Here is a 12,126-nt window from a genome sequence, read left to right as displayed (position 1 = left end):
AATTATATAATTTTATGGAGTACAAAGTGATGTTATGATTTATGAATATGATGTGGAATAATTAAATTAAGCTGGTTAACATATTCATCACCCCAAATATGTTACATTTTTTGTGATGAAAACACATAAAATTTACTGAACAATTTTGAAATGTATAATACTCTATTACTAAGTATATTCACCATGCCACACAATATATAATAGAAGTTGACCATTTTCTCCCCGTTCCCTCCATACCCCAGGCTGAAACCACCATTCTACACTCTGTTACAGATGAATAGAAAAAGAAAATGTGTTCTATATACACAATGGAATACAATTCAGCCTTGAAAAACAAGAAACTTATCTCTTTTGTGATAACATGGATGGAATTGGAGAACACTATGCTAACTAAAAGAAGCCAGGGACAGAAACATAAATACTGCATGCTTTCACTGTTATCCATATTTTATGTTGAAAATTCAGCTATACCTCTGAAAGAGGGCTGAAAAGACAATCATTTAAAATTAGTAAACATTTTAAGTGCACATAAATGATGAATTTTAAGCTTGAGTAATTTTTCCATAATATTGTTCAAAAATATCTGTTACTTAAGTGCTATGAAATATCAGCTTCTATTAGCACACTACCACATAGACACTGTCTATATGTTAGTCTATATAATTCTCATGAGACCCTCATAAGATAGGCATTAGTAGACTCATTTGAGGAATCAAGTCTTAGGGAAGTTAATTTTGCCTAAGATGACATATTCTATGGTAAAGAGAATTTGAACTATGACTTCTTTTACTCCAATATCTATAATATTTCCACAATAGCCTCTGACAAATGAAGATTCTTCACAGAAGAAATGGTACTTTTTAAAGTATAGAACCTATTTAGCAAAATGTTATAATTTTTCTCAAAGATCAAGATCAGTATTGAATCAATTCTCTAATAATTCTGTCTATAAATTCCATTGTTAAGTTTATTGACCAACATCATCTAACCCTCTTAACTACCACTGTGGGTTTCCAGAGTTTTCTAGGCAAGCAAAATTAAATGGGGCAACATGACATGTCAATAAGGGCTTTCCTCACTCCCCTTCACAGGGGAATATATTTAGAGCATAAATTAGTTTCAGTCTAACATAAACTCTTTCATTCTCAGGATTACATTTGACATGAGTAGGCAAAACAGGACAACTAGCAGTTTTCTAAATTTCTCTTCAACAGGATGTTTACAAAATGGCTTCATGAATTGCATTGAAACAATCTGGTGAGACACAGTAAATTATAAAAATACATTTTATAGGCCAATAATCAAACGTATATTATTTACCATTTTCATTACTCATATGTCTTTGCCCATCTAGTCACCTAAAATGCCAGTAAATGAATGTATAATCAGTTGCTAAATGTAAATACATATATAAACATTCAGAGACATTGGTACTTAATTGTTTTGAATAGGAATAACCTTATTAACAAAATTTTTTTCCTGTGAACTCCCACATTGTAGTTGTTGTATTTTTAGCATCATTGACTAAGAAAACATACAATTATCAAAAGGTACAATGACTTCACAAAAACTTAAGAATGAATGTGTATTAACCCCAAAAATATCAACTTACTTTGACAAAAACTATCGCTCACACACATGCAAGCCCACATTGATTCAACTTACAGGCTCTGATGCTTGATGCTCAACTAAATTTTTTAATAAAATTTTCCATGCATTGGGGTTTGAGATGTTTACATTAGAAACTATTAATTTAGACAAGCCTAGTCTATTCTAAAACATAGTTCAGAAATATATATTTTAATTTAGAATTAACACAAATTAATTGTGACAGTTACTAGATAGGTATCTAGAAGACCTAAAATATAGTTTGAAATAGCAAAATACATCTTTGGAATTTGAAAAGAATCTTTAAGACATTTTAAAGATATGTGCTTTACTGTTACAGGAAAACTAAAACATTAATTTCATTGTTTCTGATGTATTAAAAATGGTATAGATTACAAACATATTCCCTAAACTGTTCTTTAACGTGTTTACCAATCTTTAAAGTAATTTGGAATATGAGTTTGAGAGGTTGGTTCAGCTATTTCATTTCCAGCTTACTTACAAAGTTGTCAACTTAAAGAGATTCTTTAAGCAATGGAATTTTTTCATTTGAAGTAATTCTTTTGAATATGGCCCAAACATTCACACCACTCATTTGCATACAGAAAAGCATTCCAATTTGCAGTGTGTGAATCTTGATGAATTTTACACTGAAAAAAATTTTTCATCTTTAAGTCTATTCTTTACTTCAAATTAAAAAAGATACTTGCTATCTTCTTTTCTATACCTTTTTAAATATTTTCTTTGATTTAATAGATATGTTATCTTTTTTGAGTGATTAAAAATAAAAATGTAGCAAAATAATTTCCTATTAAATTTTTCTCCTCAAAGCTGAAGTAGTGAAAAAACTACAGTATTAAATTATCTTGCTTTCCTAGTAAAATTATGTAGTGTTTTTGGTCTACATATGTCTATTGAACCTCTTTTTTAAAACAAATCACAAAAGTAAATAGACTTTCTATCAATCCGATGATCAGTTATCATATTCCATTAAAAATACAGTGCATTTATGAGACCCAGGTCTGTCAGAAGAGTTTGAGACTTAAATTCTCCAATATTTCAGTTGTATTCTAACTGTACCTCATTGCATGCTAGATTTCATTTGGATACAGGTTTCCTAAGGTGGTTAGGTAGGTAGGTAGGCAATAGATAGGCAGGTAGGAGACAGAAGGTAGGGAGATAAGGGTGAAAGAGTGGAGTGGTAGAAGGAGGAAAAAGTGGATTTTAAAATGTATTTTACACTCAATATCCATATTGAAGAGAGAAAATATAATGCTAAGGTAATAAACATTTAATATAGGAGACTGTTCCCTAATTCCAGATTATTCCTAGAAAGTGTAGAAAAAGAAAGATAATATGTATCATCTGATCCTTTTTTGTCCAGTGCCTGTCATCCTGTCTTCTAAGGAGAAATACAATAATAAGGTAAACACTATTGTGTATTAGACTGTATCAGGGTTTGTAAGTCTGGTAACAATAGGGGTAAGATATTTGAAGGTCATACGTAGTTTGCTGTGGTCTAGCTCTAATTCCGTATTATTATTATAAGCCATCTCAGCAAATTAGGCAATATGACACTTTTGTAGAGAAGCACATTATTGCCCTTGGCTTTGAAAATTTTACTTTGTCTACTTTAGCAAACTAAGAAAAGAAAAGCACTGTAATTAATGTATATTTTGCTTTACCTCTCCCCATTCATATGAGCCAATATTGCCAAAAGCTGTTCCTCCCCAAGAACAGAAAACAATAGTTCGGTCTGGTCTCCACCCTCTCTTAACTTTTGACATCAAGGCACGGATAAACGCTGTGATTATTGCAGTACTACTGGCCCATTCTTGTCCATTATAACTGTGTGCAGTGTGATGATGGCTGCCAACTATGATATACCGGTCTGAAAATAGAAAGGGACAAGAGCCATTTAAAAAAATGTAAACCTTAACAATAAATTTAATGACATTTACATAATTCTATTGCACAACTGAGCAATAATTAAGCAAAATTGCTCTAATAATTAAGACTACTTTAATTTTTTTTGCCCACTGTCTTAATTCACACATCTGTGTATATCAAAGCAGAGGCAGCTGCTGAACCCAATTATGAATCCAAAGCTTAGATCCATATTACTCTCCTTTAGAACATGAATATTAATTAATGAAGCATGTAAATATGCCACAGTGAAACCCTTATCTAACATTTTTCCAGACTCAGAGTGGGAAGTGCCCTGTAAACAATGTATGCATGCTCAGTAAATATTAATAAACTATTAATACATTTAAGAAGGCGCTTTAAATATTAAAAATGTGGTAGTCATGTATGGATTCTGCAATAAATTAATTCCACAGGGAATTAATTACAGCTTCCAACTTAAAATTTTAGGCCCTCTCCTTTCTGTGAAGAAAAACAATAAAATTCGCCAATATCAAAAGTCATTCAACTGTTGTAAAAGTTGCCTTTTACATATTTTATTTCATGCAATCATTCAAAATGTATTAGATACACTACTAGGAGAGCCTTCCTAACACATGGAAGTAGCTGTTCGATGTACATTACTGAATATTTTCAATAATAAGGCTGAAAATGCCCCTCGAGAGTTTCCTCTGATTTTCTTGTCAGCGAATGTTATTGGTAATAATAACATATCTGAATTTATCTGAGCAAGTATCTTCATACATCTGTGCAAAAATTTTTCTTCATTGAATATCATTTTATTACCAGATGTCCCACAACTGGATGGTACCTTGTGCAGACCCTGAATCCAGCCTGCTTGGGTTAGAATCCAGGCTTTGCAAGTCACTAGTTGTGTGACCTTGGAAAGCTTATTTCAACTTTCGATGCCTTAGTATTTTCATCTCTAAGGTAGTTAAACAAATAGTACATCCTCCATCTAGTTGTTCTGAGTTTTAGGAGTTACTGTTTGTAAGCCACTTTGAACAATGCTCAACAGACAGTAGGTCTTACACATGGGTGGAATAAATGAATCACCCTTTGACTTATAACACCAGAAAGCTACCTTACAAGAAATGCCACAGTATGAAGATATTTTAGTTTTCCACACAGGAATTGGCAATGGATTTGATCTGCCAACATTTTATTAAGGTTTAATGAATGGGCGGTGGCTCACGCCTGTAATCCCGGTACTTTGGGAGGCCGAGACAGGTGGATCACGAGGTCAGGAGTTCAAGACCAGCCTGGCCAAGATGGTGAAACCTCGTCTCTACTAAAAATACAAAAATTAGCTGGGCTTGGTGGCGGGCACCTGTAATTCCAGCTATTCGGGAGGCTGAGGCAGGGAATTGCTTGAACCTCAGAGGTGGAGGATGCAATGAGCGAAGATCGTGTCACTACATTCCAGCCCCGTGATAGAGCAAGACTCCATCTCAAAAAAAAAAAAAAAAAAATGATTTAATTAATGGTATACATAGTGTGAGAGCGTGTCTGCAAATGTTAAAAACCCAAGAATTTATTCACTTATCTCCCATAAATGTCTCAAAGTTTTGCTTGGAATTGTCTGCATTCTAAATAAACCATATCCAAGAAACAATGCTAATTGATTATTGTTTCTAATCTTCAAAGTTATTAAATAAAATGTTATGTAAATAGTCAATTTTTTTTTTTTTTTGAGATGGAGTCTCGCTCTGTCTTCCAGGCTGGAGTGCAGTGGCGCGATCTCTGCTCACTGCAAGCTCCGCCTCCCGGGTTCACGCCATTCTCCTGCCTCAGCCTCCCCAGTAGCTGGGACTACAGGCGCCCGCCACCACGCCCAGCTAATTAAATAGTCAATTATTTGTAAAATTCAAATAAGCAAAATTTGAGAAACTCTGCATATCATACACTGAAGAATACTAATGGTAAAATCGATTTTTTCAATTCCAGGGGTTTATTTTGTACAGTGAATTTTCTTCACTCTAAAGCTAGTATAATTTGTACAACTGGGTTTTTCAATAACAACTTGCGAGTGTATCAGTGATGATAAATATTCTAGTGCTTCAATTGAGAACCTTATGATGGAAATTTGTTGAAATTCAATAGTAACAAATTTCAAATTTATTTATATCTTGTATTTAAAGAACTATAATCAGAGGTTGTTCAACATTGTGACTGTAAAGAAATCAGAGAAAATAACTGGCTTTCATGAACTTTGTAAGAGTTGGCCAGCAAGAAACTGGGAGGCTGTAAAACTTGATCTTAAAATTCTGAGCTAGCAACTAGGCCAATTTTACTAAAGTCATGGAAAAGAATAATTCTCCAGGGAGAACTTGCGTAAATGTCCCAAAATCAACAGAAGTAGCAAAAGTGTAATAAAAAGAGTGTTACATGCTACACTGTATAACAGGCACATTAGACAGTAATATGTGATTCAGCCTTACAATGTGTTTGGAAGTATTGCTATTAATCTCTGAATTAGCCTACATAATATCTGAAGATTTCATTTTTTTTTTTGAGATGGAGTCTCTCTCTGTTGCCCAGGCTAGAGAGCAGTGGCACAATCTCAGCTAACTGCAACCTCCGCCTCCCAGATTCAAGCGATTCTCCTGCCTCAGCCTCCTGAGTAGCTGCAGGTGACCATTTTCACAAGCACGTTGAAAACCTAAAGCCATGCAGACATTTGACAAATTTGGCAATGGACCAAGGATACAGAGTGGGACATAGAATAAAACTGGACAACTAAATTTGGAGACCAAAACTTTTATTTAAAAAAAAAAAAAACATTAAAAACTAAAATCTTTCTTAGCCAGGCATGCTGGCTCACCCCTTTAATCCCAGCACTTTGGGAGGCCAAGGCGGGTGGATCACATGAGGATAGGAGTGCAAGACCAGCCTGGCCAACATGGTGAAACCCTGTCTCTACTAAAAATACAAAATGAAAAATTAGCCGGGCTTGGTGGTGGGTGCCTGTAGTCTCAGCTACTCAAGAGGATGAGGCACAAGAATTGCTTGAACTTGGGAGGCAGAGGCTGCAGTGAGGAAAAAGAAAATCATTCTTTAAAATGTCTTCCTGATAAAAATAAAATTTTCAGTGGTGTTATGGTGAGTATAAGAAAAAAGAAAACTTTGGCTTTTTTAGAACATGCCAGTTTACCAAATCTAAACTCTGTTTCTTGTTTCATCTCCTCCTGAGAGATCCCCACCTCTCTCTCTCTCTCCCTCTCCCCCCACTAAGATTTATTTTAGAAGAGATACGGTAGGAAAGAGAAGGAAGACCCACTTCTTAGTTTCAAATTTATCTACTCTAAGAGTGGGAAAAATTTCTAGTTATATCTCAAGTAGGATATTTAAGTATAATATTAAATTATTACAGAGCATTTCCTTGTATAGTTTCATATGAAGTGTAGATTATAAATTTTCAACCCTACTTACCTGGAGATGTCAAGCCCATTACATATCCAACAACATTAGTAACTGTTTTCAATTTTGTGACTGTCTGGACTTGCATGCTGACGACTCTTATTTCTGAAAAAATAAAAATTTAAAGACTTTTGCTTCTTTATATTTTATTGTATTTTTTAAACCTTAAAATTTATTTATCCAATATCATCAGCAAAAGAATTCCACAGAATTGAATGTTCTCAGATAGCCAGTTATACTTTTTCCGACAAATATTTATTCAATACTTTGTACAGATTCTATTTTAGGTGTTTGTTACGCAATGATGACTAAGATACAATTGCTAGCCTCTTTGAACCTCAGAGCCATAAATAGGCACTTCTAAACCTTACATTGAGTTCTACAATGAGGGTTCATCATGAGAGCATTGAGAAGACCTTCAGGAGATGTGGGGAACTCATATTTTTAAAAACAGAAAAAAATAGATTAAAATATTTCCAAAGAATATTGAATGCTTTTCTATTTTCAGATAAAGAACATGTGGACAATAACCTTTCCAGTATGACTCACTATTTTATTAACACTTTAAAAATGATAAATAAAGCATTATACAACATAAAAGGATAACTATTCTTAAAGCTGTACATGTTTTCATATATTAGAGTTTTTATTTCTGAGTTTGTAGGTCCCTTACCTCTATTCTAAATCTGTACTAATCGCTCTATCTTTTTGAATTTTTCTGTTTATGTTTGATATTCAAAAATTTTGCAAATAAGGCAAAGACACCAAACAGGAGGGACTCTAGTCACAGAACTGACATAGTCTCTGGAGATGAAATGTGTTAATCCTGTATTTGATGGATCCTGAGAAGTCTGGGTTGGGAAGTGGTTCACAGGATCTTTAAAGTTTTCCTTAAAGCAGAGGTTTAAGAGTGGCTAGGTGTTAGTGTCAGGGCAGAGCGTGGCACATTTGAAAGCAGGTAATGCAAAGTAGCCACATTATACTGGCAGGCCTACAAATGTCACTTCTTACTGCTAGATAGAAATTGTAATAATAAATATATTACTTCTTTCCCTCAATGTACACTTTCAAACAAATTAAATGGAAAATCAGTATACTGAATCCATTAAAATAATAACCAAGACAAAAGTAAAGAGGCCTTTAGAAAATGCCTGAGTGCCTTATCTATCTATGAGTAAATCTACATAGAGTCTGAGCATTGTGCTTTTAATTTAGGTACTATGCATTTTCGTTTGTTTTTCAATTAATAGACTTTGTTTCTTAGAGCATTTTAGGTTTGCAAAAATACTGAGGAGAAAGTATACAGTTCCCCAATACCCTCTGTCTCCCAAGCCTCCTATTATTAACATCCTGCATTACTGTGGAACATTTGTTACCCTGACAGACCAATAATGACACATAAAGTCCATAGTTTACATTGGTATTCACTTTTTGTGTTGTATATTCAATGGGCTTTGACAATGCATAATGGTGTATATCCATCGTGATAGTATCATACAGGATAGCTTCACTACTCTAAAATCCCCTGTGCACCACCTCTTCATCCCTCCTTCCCTCCCTCTCTCCCCAGAAACCCCTGGCAGCAACCACTGATCTTTTTATTGTCTCATAGTTCTGCCTTTTCAAGATTGTCATAGCATTGGGCTCATATGTTTGTTTGTTTTGATTGTTTGTCTAATTCCCTGCTCAAGGTTTGTTCCAAATGATCCACATAAGTGAACTTTATAGACTCTTTACCTTACACCTTTCGATGATCTTTCCTGCTTATTTTAGATACAGATATAGGAGAAGAATCTTTTCTGGTTTTCTAAAATTCAATATATTTTTGTCTAAGTTAGCAGTGAGAAAACGTCACAATATGTATACTGTACTACTTACAATATTACCTTGCATTAATATAGTGCTTAAAATTTACAATAACCATTTTCACACACATGCACTAATTTTTACTGGATCACATTCTTACTGGAAGTAGCTAGAGTGGTTATTGCCCAATTCCCAACAGCTGTTGGGGTGTCCTGATTAGAGGGGGGATTGAGAGGTGAAGCCAGCTGGAATTCCTGGGTCAAGTGGGGACTTGGAGAACTTTTCTGTCTAGCTAGAGGATTGTAAATGCACCAATCAGCACTCTGTAAAAACGCACCAAACAGTGCTCTGTGTCTAGATAAAGGATTGTAAATGCACCAATCAGCACTCTGTAAAAATGCACCAATCAGCACGCTGTGTCTAGACAAAGGATTGTAAATGCGCCAATCAGCATTCTGTAAAAACGCACCATCAGCTCTCTGTGTCTATCTAAAGAATTGTAAATGCACCAATCAGCACTCTGTGTCTAGCTGAAGGATTGTAAATGCACAAATCAGTACTCTGTAAAAATGCACCAATCGGCACTCTGTAAAAACGCACCAATCAGCATTCTGTGTCTAGCTAAAGAATTGTAAATGCACCAATCAGCACTCTGTAAAAATGCACCAATCAGCACTCTCTATCTAGCTAAAGAACTGTAAACCCACCAATCAGCACTCTGCAAAATGGACCAGTCAGCACTCTGTAAAATGGACCAATCAGCACTCAGTAAAATGGACCAATCAGCAGGACGTGGGTGGGGACAGATAAGGGAGTAAAAGCTGGCCACGCCAGCCAGCAGCAGCAACCTGCTTGGGTCACCTTCCACGCTGTGGAAGCTTTGTTATTTTGCTCTTTACAATAAATATTGCTGCTGCGCACTCTTTGGGTCTGCAACACCCTGTCTCTTTGGGAACATGATCATCTCTTTTGTCCCAGTGTGGATGCTATAGTCCCACTCTAATTTTACCAAGACCCATAACTTCTGAATATGCGGCAAACAGAGTTGCAACTCTTTTGCTTACTTCTCTGATTGTTGATTCTGTCTTCATTTTTGCTTTTGTATATTTGGTTATATTTTACTTTATTTTTTGAGAGCTGCTTTTAAATTTCCTTCAGAGATCTTAAACATTTGTATGGAAGGATTTCAAATTATTTTATTCTGCTTTCTACATCTCGAGGTCTAGAACTATTTAAAAGAAGCACAGAGGTCAAAGAAAATAAACACAATCTTTTGCTCTGAGAAGAATGCTATATTTACATTGGATCCTTCCAACTGACAGAAGGACTTCCTTATGTATCACTAGGCAAAGACTAGGTCAAAATAATGACATATTTACATGGCAAAAAGCTACTTTTCATCTCTTTATTTACATCCTCATGCATGTGCTGATCGTGATGCATATTGTTTCATATTATTCCATACTCACATCTGAAAATAAATATGTATAGAGTCTGTTTATTTTCACTAGAGTCAGCACCATTATCACATTTTAAATTTTAATAATAAATATCAGAAAGTCTTGAATAAACTTGCTCTAAAGACACATCTGCTGCTGTTGGCATTGCTAATTTGAACAATCCGTTGGTAAGGCAATATTACTCTTCATAGCAATAACAAAAGCAATCCTGTACTTAGAAATTTATCCTACAAGAATAATTCAGCTCTCTGTAGTATAATCTGTAATAGCAATAACAGAAAACAACATAAACATCTGAAACAGGGAAATGACTTAGAGAATTGTGATAAAATGTGTGGCTGTTAAAAATGTAAAAAGAATACTTAGAAACACGGATATGCTATAAGTGAAAAGAAAAGAATACAGAGAGATACACATAATGATTAAACTTAGGTAAAAATGTGTATGATTATGAACAAACTATGAAAAAGGAGAGATTAAACAGTGGAACAGAAATTGGGTTTAGCAGGCCTTCCCGTATCTACTGGAGTGAGGCACTGTTGTAAAAAGTCTTGAACAAACCTGCACTCTGGGGTATGTCTCCTCCTCCAAATCCCCAGGGATGGTGGAATTAAAACCTAGAGAGATTGTCTCCTCCTAGTGTAGCACCTGTTAATGTTGAACCCTTTTTCACCGTAGAAACTTTTAGAATTTTTATCTTTGTGCTTTTTGAATTTAACTGTAAAATATATAGGTGTTTTTTTTTTTTCCGGAAAAATTATTATTACTTTTTTGACCATTTTCTCTCTCCCATTTTTTCCTTCTTCTAATATTGTTTCTAGAACTCCATTTTAATCGACTGTATATTTTAGTCGTACTTTTGTATTTCTCTATTTATCCTTTTCTACGCCCCTCTGGATCTAGAAGGTCAATCTAATCTTCTAGCTCTTGAATTTATTCTTCAGTTACATCTATCTATGGCTGTATCTATCTACCCACCCTAACTATTACTATATGTCTTTCAGTTATCTTATTTTCCATACCTATTATTTCCTCTCATTTTTTAAAATGTTTTCTGATTTTTGTTTTATATTGCTAACATATTTTATTCTCTTTTTGAGTTTAACTTTAATCCTTATTTTAAATTCTTATACCATGTGTTCCAATATGGTAACTTTGGGTGGTATATGTATTTGTTGTGCTAATTTTCTTTTATGGTGGTTGTGGACCTCAGGATCTAGTTATTTTGGCTTGTGGTCCAGCATGGTATATCAGGGCCCAAGGATGGTGGGGATAGTGTCTAAGTGTGTGTGTGTGTGCACATGTGTACCTGTGTGTGAGAAGGCCTGAATATGAGGAGGAAAGCAACTACCAGGGGAAATAGTGCAATGAGATAAGCCATTGAAGCAAAGTGAGAAGGCCATCTGCATTTAAGAGCTGAATAGCATATAGTGTTAGAGCCTGGGTGGAGTGAGGAAGTTAACCACATTGTGGTAGGGGCAGACAGAACATTTGATATAGAGTGAATAGCCTGTATGTACCAGTGCCTAGGGTTGGATCCATTGTGAAGGGAGTAATGGCATCAATGGATTACATGCAGAGGATCTAATTACCTAAGTAAATATATTCCATTTAATGAGAAGGCAATTTCTAACTCCTAGAGAAAAGATTTACAAACATGGAAAGATAAGTAAAACTCGATATTGATATGTTCTCATGGTTTTATATATATATAATTTATTTTAATTATATTTATATTTAAATTATAAAATGTAATATATTTTAATTATATATTATATATAAAACCAAGAGAACATATGAATTTATATTAATTTATATATTTATATATATAAAACCATGAGAACATAGCTATATATGTTGTTGATTGTATATATATCTATATATATCCATGAGAACATACATATAT

The 12,126-nt window shown here is 34.4% G+C and overlaps 1 protein-coding gene across 1 annotated transcript in view; it reads right to left on the bottom strand.

Moving 5' to 3' along the window:
- The window catches only part of NAALADL2 (N-acetylated alpha-linked acidic dipeptidase like 2), a 1,375,347-nt gene that overhangs the window by 342,298 nt on the left and 1,020,923 nt on the right, over positions 1-12,126 (bottom strand). The window contains exons 11-12 of the mRNA XM_063602605.1: positions 6,967-7,059; positions 3,294-3,499 (exon numbers count right to left, since the gene is read on the bottom strand). Of these exons, the coding sequence (XP_063458675.1) occupies positions 3,294-3,499; positions 6,967-7,059 (299 nt within the window). The remainder of the gene's footprint in view (positions 1-3,293; positions 3,500-6,966; positions 7,060-12,126) is intronic.

This window comes from Pan paniscus, chromosome 2 (assembly GCF_029289425.2).
Source record: "Pan paniscus chromosome 2, NHGRI_mPanPan1-v2.0_pri, whole genome shotgun sequence".
NCBI classification, from domain to species: domain Eukaryota; kingdom Metazoa; phylum Chordata; class Mammalia; order Primates; family Hominidae; genus Pan; species Pan paniscus.
The sequence above is the reverse complement of the archived record's forward strand: the minus strand, read 5'-3'. Positions and strand labels throughout refer to the sequence as shown.